The sequence below is a fragment of the Vipera berus genome, assembly GCF_964194415.1.
Source record: "Vipera berus genome assembly, chromosome: 1".
NCBI lineage: Eukaryota > Metazoa > Chordata > Lepidosauria > Squamata > Viperidae > Vipera > Vipera berus.
In genome coordinates, this window is record NC_138202.1 from 358,851,369 (window position 1) to 358,866,863 (window position 15,495).

At 42.7% G+C, this 15,495-nt stretch overlaps 1 protein-coding gene across 1 annotated transcript in view; it reads right to left on the bottom strand.

Moving 5' to 3' along the window:
* The window catches only part of TRPV3 (transient receptor potential cation channel subfamily V member 3), a gene marked incomplete at its 5' end in the record, with an annotated part of 51,843 nt that extends 41,624 nt beyond the window's left edge, over positions 1 to 10,219 (bottom strand). The window contains one exon of the mRNA XM_081337996.1: positions 10,098 to 10,219. Within this exon, the coding sequence (XP_081194122.1) occupies positions 10,098 to 10,219 (122 nt within the window). The remainder of the gene's footprint in view (positions 1 to 10,097) is intronic.
* Between the last annotated feature and the right edge of the window lie 5,276 nt (positions 10,220 to 15,495).

Consider the following 15,495-nt stretch of genomic DNA (forward strand, 5'->3'; position numbering starts at 1 on the left):
TTAAATTTAGCACAAGAATGGATGCAATACAGTATTAATCTGGATTAAACCCACTTCCCCCATACTTCCTATTGTCTGAACGTGTAAACCTAAGCAACTACCTTTTTTTTGGTTTACCAGGTCCTCCTTGCAAAAGAGTTGAAGAGACAGACCAACCCAGTTATGACCTCCTCTATTATAGAACTCTTTGGGAGCAGCTGGCAATGCTGAGTGCACTTCCCCAACTCTGATTGGCTGTAATGAGCAAGCCACACCTCCTGGTGCCTGTCTGGCCAATGAGGAACGGCCTGTGGATGTCTTGAAGTCTTGCTAATGCCCTCTCGGTGCAAGAAAGTTACTTAAGAAAGTGGGAGGGGCCTCCAACCTTGGGTAACTTTAAGACCTGTGGACTTCAATTCCCAGAATTCCCTAGCCAGCCATGCTGGCTGTGGAATTCTGGGAGTTGAAGTCCACAAGTCCTAAAGTTGCCAAGGTTGAAGACCCCTGACTTATAGTGGGTTTTTTTGACCTGGTTAGGCAATTCTGTGCTGTCAGATCTACCAATGTTGGATTTAGTCTCTGTGTTACACGTGAGCACACTCACAGTGGCCTGGTTCTCAGGACATCCTGGTTTTGAATTAATCCCTGTTACGGCCCTGAATCATGCATTCTCCCGAAGAGGATGAGGTTCACACTTCCAACGAAGCCACAAAAACACAGATCAAGGTTAAAAGAAGCCGAGGTTAGCAGGTTGTGTGAATGCAGCCGTTTGCATGCTCCTTGAGCGAGTGGCACAAACGCAGACTTGTGTGCTTGTCCAAATGTCTGCGAGAGAGTCTGACTGATGTGGCAGAGAGGGAATTTTTTTTTTATGCTCTCTGACGCAAGGATCATGAACTAGGGATTCAGGCAATTGTGGCAATTACACAAACCAAGATCAATCCTGTTGGGTCACCTTGTGGCAATTGCTCTTTCTTCACCTAATCCTACCTCACCGGGTGGTTCTTGGAATAAAGAGGACAGGGAGGTATGGTGAGCATATTGATTTAAACTCCTGACTGCTAACGAATGTCATGTACGTATGTACAGGTGATCTTCGACTTACAACTTACAACAATTCATATAGCGACCGTTCAAAGTTACCACAGCACTGGAAAAAAGGGACTTAGCACTGTTTTTCAGACTTACAAACATTGCAGCATCCCCATGGCAACTGGCTCATATTTATGATGGTTGCCATGTCCTGGGGTCATGTGATCGCCAATTCGGACCTTCCCAACTGTCTGGCAACAAGCAAAGTCAATGGGGGAAGCCAGATTCATTTAACGACCGCATGATTCATTTAACAACTGCAGTGATTCCCTTTACAACTGTGGCAAAAAAGATTGTAAAATGGAGCCAAACTCACTTAACAACCATCTTGCTTAGCAACAGAAAGTTTGGATTCCGGCTTCCGGTTTGCGTGTGTGGCGCTGGCAGACGTGTGGAAAGAAGCTTCTCCCCACCGTCCAGTCTTTCTTCCTCGGAGAACCCTGAAAACGGTTAAAAGTCGCCCTGGAGGGGTGACCACCATGAGGAGGCTCTCTCTGCAATCGCAGAAGGGCGGTAGCCCTCCATTTGATCCAGAGTTCCTCCTCTGGCCCTAAGCTGTTCCCTGCCGAAAGCCAAAATCACTATCAAGTACAACGAAGCAATCTGGAAGATTTGGGTGAGACCTTACCTTTCTTACTTCCCTAATTACATCCCTGTGGGACTTTCCTGGAAATCTTTTCCCCAATTCTTGAAAGATCGGCGACTGCTTACTTGAGGAATTAAAACCTTAACGCCTCAAAAGAAATCAAATGAATAAGCTAAATAACTAAGAAAACCCTATTTGTACTTCTGGAATTTTGGGGCCACTAAAAAGTTCTTATCGCTTATTTCTGTGGGAACCTACTACCATATTTACTGCTAAAAATGATTTAATTGGATAAAAGCCTTATATTAGTCTGGAAAAGGATTGTACATGCTATTGAGGACATCTTGTGGCGAATCCTGGTATAGCAAGTAAACCTTTTTTTTACTCTGAGATCTGGCTGTAACAGATTTGTCCTTGACATTATCTTTAAAAATAAAAATTGGGAACACCTGGCACTGAAAACAACCTTTAGGAATAGTGGAGGTGGACATACTTAACTTTTAGACTTTTAAGGGAAAAGAAAATTAGCTATTAGAATTGATTTATAGTATTAAGATGTTAAACAGAATAAACTTGTATAAAATAAGAATGCACCGAAATGAACAAAGTATGTATTTTAGACAGGATAATTACTATATAATGAAATGGGGGAAATGGGGGCTACCCAAAAATTAAGTTTTCTTTTATATATTATAGGCTACTTTGGAATATTCTATTGCAATTAGGTAAAACTCCAAAACAGGACATGGATATGTATAAGTGAAAATATATTGAAAATTGTTCTAACTGACTGTGTTACAATTAGAAATGTATTAATTTGATTAATTTGACTGTGTTATTATAACTAAGGGAATCGGAGAAGGGAATTTTTGTTGATGTAATTTGAGCTATCTACAAATGATTTTGTTATTTGCTATTGTTTATTTTTAATTACCCAACCACCGTTAAAAAAAAGAAAGAAAGAAAGAAAGTTTGGATTCCACTGTGGTCGTAAAGCGAGGACTACCAATTACAGCCACTTCGAATCGGGATCTCTGTTTACAATGGCTTGAGCTAGTTTTAACGCAATGTGTACAGTTAGTTTGGGACCAGAATTTCCGTTGCTAAGCAAGTCAGTTGTTAACCGAACCACGCTTGTATTTACAACCTTTGGTGCCCCTGTTGTTAAGCGAAATGAACAGTCACAAGTCAAGGACTTGCTGAACGACCTCAGAGTGCCATTTAATGACAGTTCAAAGTTACAGCGGCCCTGAAAAAAAGGGATCTACGAACAGAACACCAAACTTACAAGTGTCACCGCATCTTTGTGGCTATGTGGTTGCCAATTCCAAAACTTGACAACCGGCGTGTATTAATGACAATTGTTGCATACTGGGGCCGTGTGAATGCCCCATGCAACCTTCCAGGCTGGCTTCTGACAAGCAAAATCCACGGGGCAAGCCAGATTCACTCAATAGACTGTGCTTTGCATAATGCAAAAACAAAAGAAGTCATAAAATTGCATGTGACTCGCTTAGTGACTCTGACAGGTCCCAATTCTGGTTGTAAGTCGAGGACTACCTGTATTCCTGGGAGGGATGTTTAATTGTTGTATGGAGTTGTGCTGCAAAGTGACTCATAGTTTGACAGCACACTCTCAAACAGTCTAATGAGGAAGTAGGTGAATTATATAAGCTAGTAATATATTAATTCCAGTTTACGGCTTGGGAGAATTGGAGAGCTGGGAAGAGGTGGAGTCAGTTAGGTGGAACAGCAAATTAGGGGTTGTGATTCAATTTGTTGCAGTGGCTACCAGCAGCAGTTTGACCTTGCTTGACCTTGAAAAGCTCATCAGGGTTGGGCTACTTAGTGCTTGATGGATGGAGCACCACCAGGAAATCCAAGTTTCTTGCTGATGCTTTCTTCCTTTCCCAAGCTTAAATCATGTTTTGCTGACCATCACATTCCTTATGCAATGTCGTCTCTTTAACTTTCTTCTCAAGTATTTCTGGTATCTCAGGAATTTTAAGATGGGTAGCCTTCAACTCCCAGAATTCTCAAGTCACTCCCAGAATCCCCCAGCCAGCACGCTTTAAGAAGGGTGGATTTCCACTCCCAGAATTCTCCAGCCAGCCTGCTTTAAGACTTCCACTCCCAGAATTCTCATCTTGCCAGAAATGCATTCCTTTTGTCTACAGCTGGAGAAAGCAACCTTCAGCGTTCTTACTCAGGCTGGCTTCGGAATGGAGTCACTGTGCTCTGGGCACGTGAGGAATGTCAGGAGGATACTCTCCTGCATGACGATTCACTGCCTTGTCACCTTCTGACAACACACCCAGGTTTCTCCTGCTGATAAAAAATGCCCTTGCCTACTTGCACATGTAAATGTGAGAGGTTAAGAAGGTGACTTATCTATGACAGATGTTTCTCTAAAACAGGCGTCTCCAATCTTGGCCACTTTAAGACTTCTGGACTTCAGTTCCCAGAATTCCCCAGCCAGCCTACTGTAAGATGGGTGGGTTGAAAATCCCAGCATTCACAAATCCTGTGGACTTCAACATGGCTCACTGTGGAATTCTGGGAGTGGAAGCCCACCCCTCTTAAAGCAGGCTGGATGGGGAATTCTGGGAGTGGAAGTCCACCCCTCTTAAAGCCTGCTGGCTGGGGTATTCTGAGAGTTGTCCACCCATCTTGAAGCTTGAATGGCTGGGGAATTCTGGGAGCGGGTCTGCTCCTCTTAAAGCAGGCTGGCTGGGGGATTCTGGGAGTGGAAGTCCACCCTTCTTAAAGCAGGCTGGCTGGGGAATTCTGGGAGTGGAAGTCCACCCCTCTTAAAGCCTGCTAGCTGGGGTATTCTGGGAGTTGTCCACCCATCTTGAAGCTTGAATGGCTGGGGAATTCTGGGAGCGGGTCTGCTCCTCTTAAAGCAGGCTGGCTGGGGAATTCTGGGAGTGGAAGTCCACCCATCTTAAAGCATGCTGGCTTGGGAATTCTGGGAGTGGAAGTCCACCCATCTTAAAGCAGGCTGGCTGGAGAATTCTGGGAGTTGAAGTCCACAAGTCTTAAAGTGGCCAAGGTTGGAGATCCCAGCAATAAAACTGCAAACTAAAGGCCCATCTCAGCTCAGGAATTCCAGAAGAGACTTGGAAGCGCCTGCAACAAATTAAATTTCTGCAATTTAATCTACTTGCTCCTGTGTACTGAAGGAATGTTGGACGGCACACCCAGGTTGGGAAGCTGCCCTTGGCGACTCGACATTTGGTGCCAACGCCGGAAGCTCCCTGACAAATAAAGCTGTCTGGATTGGGCGGGAGGGTAATCGAAATATATTAAACACAATTTTGTTTTGTTTTTTTAAAAAAATCACAGAGTGAAATAAGGGGTTTGGGAAGAAAACGCCGATAGATTCTAACTGTACATGACTGCTATTTAGCGAGACATTGGTTCATTGAGATCTGTCCCGCTTTACAACCTATCTTGCCACGGTTATTAAGTGAATCACTACAGTTGATAAGTTAGCAACCTGGATGTTAAGTGAATCTGATTTCCCCATAGACTTTACTTGTTGGAAAGTCGCAAAAGGGGATCCCGGGATCCTGGGACGCTACGACCGTCATAAATACGAGTCAGTTGCCAAGCGTCTGAATTTTCATCACATGGCCCTGGGGAATGCTGCAACGGTCGTAAGAGTGAAAAACAGCCGTAATACATAATACCATTTACAAGGCCTTGGAATATGGCATCCAGTTTTGGTCGCCACGGATGTAAAAAAGATGTTGAGACTTTAGAAAGAGTGCAGAGAAGAGCAACAAAGATGATAATAATAATACCGTAATAATAATAAGATGGAAGGGACCTTGGAGGTCATCTAGTCCAACCCCCTGCTCAGGCAGGAAACCCTATACCATTTCAGACAAATGGCTGTCCAGTCTCTTCTTAAAATCTTCCAGTGTTGGAGCATTCACCACTTCTGGAGGCAAGGAGTTCCACTGGTTAATTGTTCTAACTGTCAGGAAGTTTCTCCTTAGTTCTAGGTTGCTTCTCTCCTTGACTAGTTTCCATCCGTTGCTTCTTTCTTATTTATTTATTTATTTATTTATTTACTTACTTACTTACTTACTTACTTACTTACTTACTTACTTATTTGTTTATTTATTTATTAGATTTATATACCGCCCTTCTCCCGAGGGACTCAGGGCGGTGTACAGGGCAATTAAAATATAACATACAAAAGTTAAAAATAGATAATTAAATTTAGCCCCAAACAAAATAAATTAAATTATGAAAATGTAACACCCCAATCCCTCAGTCCAGGCCGGCAAGCTCGAATAAACAGGTTTTCAGGTCACAGCGAAAAGAGCGAAGGTCGGGAGCCATCCAGAGCTCCACAGGCAGCTGGTTCCAGAAGTGCTTTGGAGAATAGCTTGACTCCCTCTTCTTTGGGGCAGCCCCTGAGATATTGGAACACTGCTATCCTGTCCCCCCTCGTCCTTCTCTTTGTTAAACTAGACATACCCAATTCCAGCAACTGTTCCCGATATGTTTTAGCCTCCAGACCTCTAATCATCTTTGTTGCTCTAGTCTGTACCCTTTCTAGAGTCTCGACATCTTTTTTACATTGTGGTGACCAAAACTGGATGCAGTATTCCAGGTGTGGCCTTACCAAAGCATTGTAAAGTGGTATTAGTACTTCACTTGATCTTGATTCTGTCCCTCTGTTAATGCAGCCTAGCACTGTGTTGGCTTTTTTGGCAGCTGCAGCACACTTCTGGCTCATATTGAAGAGATTGTCTACTAAGATTCAGAGATCCCTCTCACAGTTACTACTATCGAGCAAGGTACCACCTATACCATACCTATGCATTTGATTTTTCCTGCCTAAATGTAGAACCTTACTTTTTTCACCATTGAATTTCATTTTGTTAGATAGTGCCCAGTGTTCAAGTCTGTCCAGGTCCTTCTGTATCTTAAGCCTATCTTCTGGAGTATTGGCTATTCCTGCCAGCTTGGTGTCATCTGCAAATTTGATGAGTTCCCCATCTATCCCCTCATCCAAATCGTTGATGCAGATGTTGAAGAGCACTGGGCCCAGAACAGAGCCCTGGGGCACCCCACTACACACTTCCTTCCATGTAGATGCGGTTCCATTAAGGACCACACGCTGAGTACGGCCTGTCAGCCAGCTACGAATCCATCTGGTGGTGATGCTATCTAACCCACATTTTTCTATCTTGATCAGGGGGCTGGAGGCTAAAATGTATAAAGAACGTTTGCTGGAATTTGGAATGTCTAGTTTAACGAAGAGGAGGATGAGTGGGGACATCCGGACGGCCCCCGACCTTCACTCCTTCCGGCGCGATCTCAAAACCTTCCTTTTTGAACAAGCTGGCCTGGCCTGATGGGATGGGGTTGGGTTTTATAAATCGGTTTTAACTTTTTAATGTGTACTAATTTATTTACGGGCATTGCTGTTTAATTACTTTTTAATTTTTGTATCCTGTTTTTTATTATGTATTGCCCTGTTCACCGCCCTGAGTCCTTCAGGAGAAGGGCGGTATACAAATTAAATTAATTAATAATAATAATAATAATAATAATAATAATAATAATAATAATAATAATAATAATAATAATAATAATAATAATGATAGCAGTACTCCAGTATCTCAGGGGCTGCCCCAAAGAAGAGGGAGTCAAGCTGTTCTCCAAAGCCCCTGAAGGCAGGAGAAGAAGCAACGGATGGAAACTCATCAAGGAGAGAAGCAACCTGGAACTAAGGAGGAATTTCCTGACAGTTAGAACAATTAGCCAGTGGAACCTCTTGCCTCCAGAAACTGTGAATGCTCCAACACTGGTAGTTTTTAAGAAAAGACTGGACAGCCGTTTGCCTGAAATGGTATAGGATTTCCTGCCTGAGCAGGGGGTTGGACTAGATGACCTCCAAAGTCCCTTCCAACTTTATTATTATTATTATTATTATTATTATTATTATTATTATTATTATTATTATTATTATTATTATTATTATTATTATTATTAAACTTTTATTCATAAAACATGAAACTCAGTCAACTGAACACTCAAATTGACTGGCACTAATGGCTGACACGGGTTGCTGCCAGCATCCTAGGTATCAACCAGGTATCTCCTTAAAATGTAAGATGTCCCGAGTAGCGCAGTTTTTTGTAGCTTTGCTGGAGTTATTGCAGGAAGCTGCAATTTCTTGATGTGTTTTGCAAAGTTTTTGGACATAGTTCCCAGTGCCCCTATGACAATGGGTATCACTGTTACGCGTTTCATCCATAATCGTGCAGTTCCAATGGCCAGGTCACGGTATTTCGTAATTTTTCCCAGTTCTTTTTCTTTGACTCTGGCATCTCCTGGTACAGCAATATCAATCAACTGTACGCTTCAGTTCTCTACGACTGCGATATCTGGCGTGTTGTGTTCCAAATGGCGATCTGTCTGTATTCGGAAGTCCCACAAGATCTTCACCCTCTCATTCTCTATTATTATTATTATTATTATTATTATTATTATTATTATTATTATTATTATTATTATTATTATTATTATTATTATTATTATTATTATTATTATTATTATTATTTTATAAGGCCTTGGTAAGGCCACACCTGGACTACATCATCCAGTTTTGGCCACCACGATGTAAAAAAAGATGTCGAGACTCTAGAAAGAGTACAGAGAAGAGCAACAAAGATGATTAGGGGACTGGAGGCTAAAACATATAAAGAACAGATGCTGGAATTGGGTCTGTCTAGTAGTTTAATGAAGAGAAGGACGAGGGGGGACAGGATAGCAGTCTACCAATATCTCAGGGGCTGCCCCAAAGAAGAGGGAGTCAAGCTATTCTCCAAAGCGCCCGAAGGCCAGATGAGAAGCAACAGGTGGGAACTAATCAAGGAGAGAAGCAACCTGGAACTAAGGAAAAACTTCCTGACCGCCCTGAGTCCTTCGGGAGAAGGGCGGTATAGAAATTAAATTATTATTATTATTATTATTATTATTATTATTATTATTATTATTATTATTATTATTATTATTATTATTATTATTATTATTATTATTATTATAATTATTATTATTATTATTATTATTATTATTATTATTATTATTATTATTATTATTATTATTATTATTATTATTATTATTATTAAAACAATTAACCAGTGGAACTCCTTGCCTCCAGAAGTGGTGAATGCTCCAACACTTGAAGTTTTTATGACCATTGTTCACGCTTACGACCACTGCAGCATCCCCATTGTCACGTGATATGCATTCAGATGTTTGACAACTGGTTTGTAGTTATGACGGTCGGGGTTGTGTGATTCCCTCCCCTTTTTGCCACCTTCTGACAAGCAAAGTCAATGGGGCAGCCAGATTCACTTAACAACCATGATACCGATTTCACAACTGCAGTGATTCACTTAACAACCGTGGCAAGAAAGGTCATAAAATGGGACAAAAGTCACTTAACAAATTTCTCGGTTGTGGTTGTAAGTCAAGGAGTATCTATATTCCCTCCCGGTATACTAGCTTCACTGCCTTTATTATTATTAATGATGTTAGTTCTTTAGTATTACTTTTACTGCTGCTACCCTACTTCTCTGACCACAATTAGTTTCATTCTGGCCTTCTGAATCCAAAACAATGAAAGCAGACCTCAGATTGATTATTGGATCCTATCCTGAAATTAACTAATCAATTACTATTGGGCAATGTTACTGTGTATTGCTAAACCTTGGCAATTCTATAATGCAAGGAGCTCTTCCTTTTTCTTTAAGCCCTCCCCTCTGAAAACAAGCTGGCTGGGGGATTCTGGGAGTGGAAGCCCACCCATCTTAAAGCAGGCTGGCTGGGGAATTTTGGGAGCGGATGCCCACCCATCTTAAAGCAGGCTGGCTGGGGAATTCTGGGAGTGGAAGTCCTCCCCTCTTAAAGCAGGCTGGCTAGGGAATTCTGGGAGTGGAAGTCTACCCATCTTAAAGCAGGCTGGCTAGGGAATTCTGGGAGTTGACGTCCACCCATCTTAATGCATGCAGGCTGGGGAATTCTGGGAGTTGACGTCCACCCATCTTAAAGTTGTCCAGATTGAGAAACACAGATATAGAGAATTGACCAGATTAAAAACTCAGGATTCTGATAGCTGAAATAAAACTGGTTTATTTTTATTTATTTATTTTAAAAAAACAGGGGCTACCAGACTCCTGATTTTTTTTTTCATACCCTAAATTAATGTGCCTCTCCTCCTACTCTAACCGAGCCAGTTAAATGGTTTTGATGCTCGCCATAATCCGAAACTCCGTCTCTCTGTCCTTTACGCAAGGTATAGAAATAGGTCAGCTGTGATAATCCACTGGTATCCTTTCAACAAGATGGTTTGTGGAATCCCCAGCTTTGCACAGCAGCTGTAACATCTGCCAAGAAATGGGTTATTTACCTCTTCTTGGTGGGGATAACTTCAGTTGTCCTCTTGTCCTGCCCGGCCGCCGGCGTAGTGTCCTGAGGACTCGGCTTCTTGGTCCCCATAAGAGGGACTATCTCCTTGATGTCTTTGATCATCGTTCTAGGTGAAAGAAAACTCGGCAAGTTACCCTTGTCTGCAGGTCTTCTGCTCATGGATTGAACTGAATTGGATCGGATTGAATTTAACAGATTTTTTTTTTGCCCTACCTTTATTCCTTTATCGCTCATTCAAAGTGGTGAACATATACCTAATCCATCTATTTTCCCCACAGAAACAATCCTCTGAGGTGGGCTGAGCTGAGAGAGATTGACAGGTCCGAAATCATCTGATTTTCATGGCTAAGATGGGACTAGAACTCACCGTCTCCTGGTGATTGGCCCAGTCACCCAGCTGGCTTTTGTGCCTAAGGCGGGACTAGAACTCACTGTCTCCTGGTGATTGGCCCAAAGTCAGGCAGCTAACTTTCATGGCTAAAGTGGCACTAGAACTCACTGTCTCCTGGTAATGGTCCCAAAGTTCATCAGCTGGCTTTCATGCGGAACTAGAACTCCCGGTCTCCTGATGATTGGCCCAAAGTCACCCAGCTGGCTTTCATGCCTAAGGCAGGACTAGAACTCACCGTCTCCGAGTTTTTAAGCCGGCACCTTAATGATTGCACCAGACTGTCTCTATTCATAACACCATGCTCAAATTCACCCACATAACGGCATGATCCAGATGTGTCCGCATGGAATGGTCAAACAGATCAAGGTGGCCTCCGCCGTGATGTCATCAAAGCTTTCGTCGCACCCACACGGGTGCCATCTTGATTCTTTTGATATTCCTCTGTGGACAGACACCCTGGATAATGTGATTCAGTCAGAATAAAGAAACTCAACAGGTTATGGAAACGCTGCTGATTTTACTGTGGCCATCATCGCTTATTTCATTTCATGTCCAACCTGCCCTTTATTAAATGGCTCGGGGCACTTTACATTAAAACTGAACTAATTTTAATTGCATTAAAATTACATATCTTTTTGGAGCATTGAAGCGTTAAAGGAAAGAATACAACCCAGGAGCCGTGGTGCAATCCATAGGGACAAGAATCCCCTTTATTTATTTATTTTATTAACAATTTCTAAAAAAATCAAAACAAAATTCATTATACGGGTATCTAGTCAGAGCTGAGGAAGTTTCTTTCGTCAAAAGAAACACAATGATGTCCGGTTCCCTCCTAAAAGAAGCAAATTTGGGGTTCCCTAAATTGCTTAATGAAATATCTGCAAGAAAACCCCCAAGCTCAGAGAGCACCCAGGGCTACAGAGCTACAAATATTCTCCTTTATGGGTGAATTAGAATTTGCAAATTTCAGGTTGTTGCACTTCCTATAACAATTCAACTACCACCCCAAGCCATTCTAATCACCTCATTTTTCCAAAAATTATCCACAGTTGTCCCCCCAAGGATCCTAAGGGTGGGTGAATATAGATCCACAAAGAAAATTACTTAATTAATACAAATTGCATCCCAAGCTGGAAAGAGGAAGTTGGCCAAGCCAGAGAAATTAAATTAAATTTCATGCCACTTGTGTATTTTTACAGCTGCCTGACCTCAATTTGCACAACCTCATCAACAAGCCAGAAAGAATGTGCAGTTAATAAAAAGCAAGGCGCGACTGGATGATTTTAACTTTACTTTATAAACGTTTATATCTCACCATAAGAACACAATGAATCCTGTTTAAAAACAAACAAATTAACAAGATTGTCTCGTATAAACAAAACGCTGTTTAATAAGAACAGGTAGAGAAGTCAAATAAAGTAAGACGGTGTTTCTCAACCTCAAATACTTTTAAGACTTGTGGACATCCGCTCCCAGAATTCTCCAGCCAGCCTGCTTTGAGATGGGAGGAAGGAAAGGGGAAAGGGGAAAGGAAAGGAAGTGGAAGGGAAGGGAAGGGAAGGAAAGGAAAGGAAAGGAAAGGAAAGGAAAGGAAAGGAAAGGGAAGGAAAGGAAAGGAAAGGAAAGGAAAGGAAAGGAAAGGAAAGGAAAGGAAAGGAAAGGAAAGGAAAGGGAAGGGAAGGGAAGGGAAGGAAAGGAAAGGAAAGGAAGTGGAAGGGAAGGGAAGGGAAGGAAAGGAAAGGAAAGGAAAGGAAAGGAAAGGAAAGGGAAGGAAAGGAAAGGAAAGGAAAGGAAAGGAAAGGAAAGGAAAGGAAAGGAAAGGAAAGGAAAGGGAAGGGAAGGGAAGGGAAGGGAAGGGAAGGAAAGGAAAGGAAAGGGAAAGGAAAGGAAAGGGAAAGGAAAGGAAAGGAAGGGAAAGGAAGGGAAGGGAAGGAAAGGAACGGAAGGAAAGGAAAGGAAAGGAAAGGAAAGGGAAAAGAAAGGAAAGGAAAGGAAAGGAAAGAAAGGAAAGGAAAGGAAAGGGAAGGGAAGGGAAGGGAAGGGAAGGGAAAGGGAAAGGGAAGGAAGAGGAAGGAAAGGAAAGGAAAGGAAAGGAAAGGAAAGGAAAGGAAAGGAAAGGAAAGGAAGGAAGGAAAGGAAAGGAAAGGAAAAGGAAAGGAAAGGGCAGGAAGGGAAGGGAAAGGGAAAGGAAGAAAGAAAGGAAAGGAAAGAAAGGAAAGGAAAGGAAAGAAAGGAAGGGAGGGAAGGGAAGGAAAGAAAGGAAAGTGGCAAGGGAAAGGGAAGGGAAGGAAAGGAAAGGAAAGAAAGGAAAGAAAGGAAAGGAAGGAAAGGAAAGGAAAGGAAAAGGAAGGAAAGGAAAGGAAAGGAAAGGAAAGGAAAGAAGAAAGGGAAGGGAAGGGAAGGGAAGGGAAGGACAAGGAAAGGAAAGGAAAGGAAAGAAAGAAAGGAAAGGAAAAAGAAGGAAAAAAGAAGAAGGAAAGGAAAGGAAAGGAAAGGAAAGGAAAGGAAAGGAAAGGAAAGAAGGGAAGGAAGGGAAGGGAAGAAGGGAAGGAAGGAAAGGGAAGGGAAGGGAAGGAAAGGAAAGAAAGGAAAGAAAGAAAGGAAAGGAAAGGAAAAGGAAGGAAAAGGAAAAGGAAAAGGAAAAGGGAAGGAAAGGAAAGGAAAGGAAAGGAGGAAAGGAAAGGAAAGGAAAGGAAACGGACCGACGGCCAGGAAAGGGGAAAGGAAGAAAAGAAAGGAAAGGAAGGGAAAGAAAAGAAGGGAAGGAAGAAGGAGGAAAGAGGAGAAAGAGAGGAAGAGAAGGGAAGGGGAAGGGAAGGGGAAAGGGGAGGTAAAATGAGGACCCAGATTGTTGGGGCAATTTAAGCTGACTTTGTAATAATGCCGCTTGGAGCCGAAAGCCCTAATAAGCAGGCATATACATAGAATGAAGGCTATTGCTAAGCACATTGGTTTGTGCTTTAGATTGTAAGCCGCGCTGAGTCTTCGGAGAAGGGCGGGATATAAATGGGATTGAAAAAAAATGAGAAAAAGGGGAAAGGGGAAATGTGAAAGGAAAGGGGAAAGGAAAAAGGGGAAAGGGGAAATGAGAAAGGAAAGGGGAAAGGGAAGGGAAGGGCAGGGGAGGGGAAAGGGGGGGTTGATTTATTTGTTGTTATTGTTAGCTGCGAAGTCGTGTCCGACCCATCGCGACCCTATGGACAACGTTCCTCCAGGCCTTCCTGTCCTCCACCATCTTCTGGAGTCCATTTAAGCTCAGGCCTACTGCTTCAGTGACTCCATCCAGCCACCTCCTTCTCCGTCGTCCCCTTCTTCTCTTGCCCTCAACCTTTCCCAGCATGAGGCTCTTCTCCAGTGAGTCCTTCCTCCTCATTAGGTGGCCAAAGGATTTGAGTTTTAGCTTCAGGATCTGGCCTTCTAAAGAGCAGTCAGGGTTGATCTCCTCTAGGACCGACCGGTTTGATCGCCTTGCAGTCCAAGGGATTCGCAGGAGTCTTCTCCAGCACCAGAGTTCAAAGGCCTCCATTCTTTGGCGCTCAGCCTTTCTTACGGTCCAACTTTCACTGCCATACATTGCAACTGGGAAGACCATAGCCTTGACTATACGCACTTTTGTTGACAGGGTGATGTCTCTGCTTTTTAGTGTGCTGTCTAGATTTGCCATGGCTTTCCTCCCGAGGAGCAAGCGTCTTTTAATTTCTTGGCTACAGTCCCCATCTGCGGTGATCTTGGAGCCCAGGAAAACAAAATCTGTCACTACCTCCATTTCTTCCCCATCTATTTGACAGGAATTGAGAGGGCCGGATGCCATGATCTTGGTTTTCTTAATGTTTAGTTTCAACCCAACTTTTGCACTCTCCTTCTTCACCCGCAACAAGAGGCTCTTTAGTTCCTCTTCACTTTATGCCATTAGAGTGGTATCATCTGCATAAGTTAGGCTGTTGATATATCTTCCGGCAATCTTAATTCCAACTTTTGATTCATCTAGCCCTGCCTTTCTCATGATGTGCTCTGCATATAAGTTAAATAGGCATTATTTGATGACCCCTTAGTTGTTTTCTTAGTTGCCCACGGTCTGCTCAGCAATCTTCTCCAACACCAAAGCTCAAAACCACCCACGCTCTTCCTCTCCACTTAATAACCGCCCTGCTTAGCAACGAAAATTCTGGCCCCAACTGTGCTCAGAAATTGAGGACTCCCAGTACACAGAAGGAGGTGTGGATTTATTGTTCTTATGAGTCTGACTTTCAGTACCGAGAGGGTCACAGGAAGCACCATTCTGATCTTTCCAGGTGGAGACACGTCTCAGCATCTGAGTATCTGAGGGGGTCCTTGGTGGTCTCCGAGCTTCGTGGTTTGTCTGGCAGACGTTTCATTACCAGCCCTGATGATGTTACCTAGTTGGGTCATGAAATGTCTGCAAGAAAACCACCCAGCTCAGGATCCCACAGTCTTCTTCTTCTTCTTCTTCTTCTTCTTCTTCTTCTTCTTCTTCTTCTTCTTCTTCTTCTTCTTCTTCTTCTTCTTCTTCTTCTTCTTCTTCTTCTTCTACTTCTTCTTCTTCTTCTTCTTCTTCTTCTCCTCCTCCTCCTCCTTCTTCTTCCTTCTTCCTTCTTCCTTCTTTTACTCCTACTCCTACTCCCTTCTAGCACTGATTATATTACCTAGTTGGGTCATGAAAAGTCTGCAAGAAAACCACCCAGCTCAGGATCCCACAGTCTTCTTCTTCTTCTTCTTCTTCTTCTTCTTCTTCTTCTTCTTCTTCTTCTTCTTCTTCTTCTTCTTCTTCTTCTTCTTCTTCTTCTTCTTCTTCTTCCTTCTTTTACTCCTTCTCCTACTCCTACTCCTAGCCCTGATTATATTACCTAGTTGGGTCATGAAACGTCTGCAAGAAAGCCACCAGACTAGCCCTGATGATGTTACTAGTTAAGGCATATGTCTAGTTTAATGAAAAGAAGGACCAGGGTGGAGCAGTGGGCTAATGCCT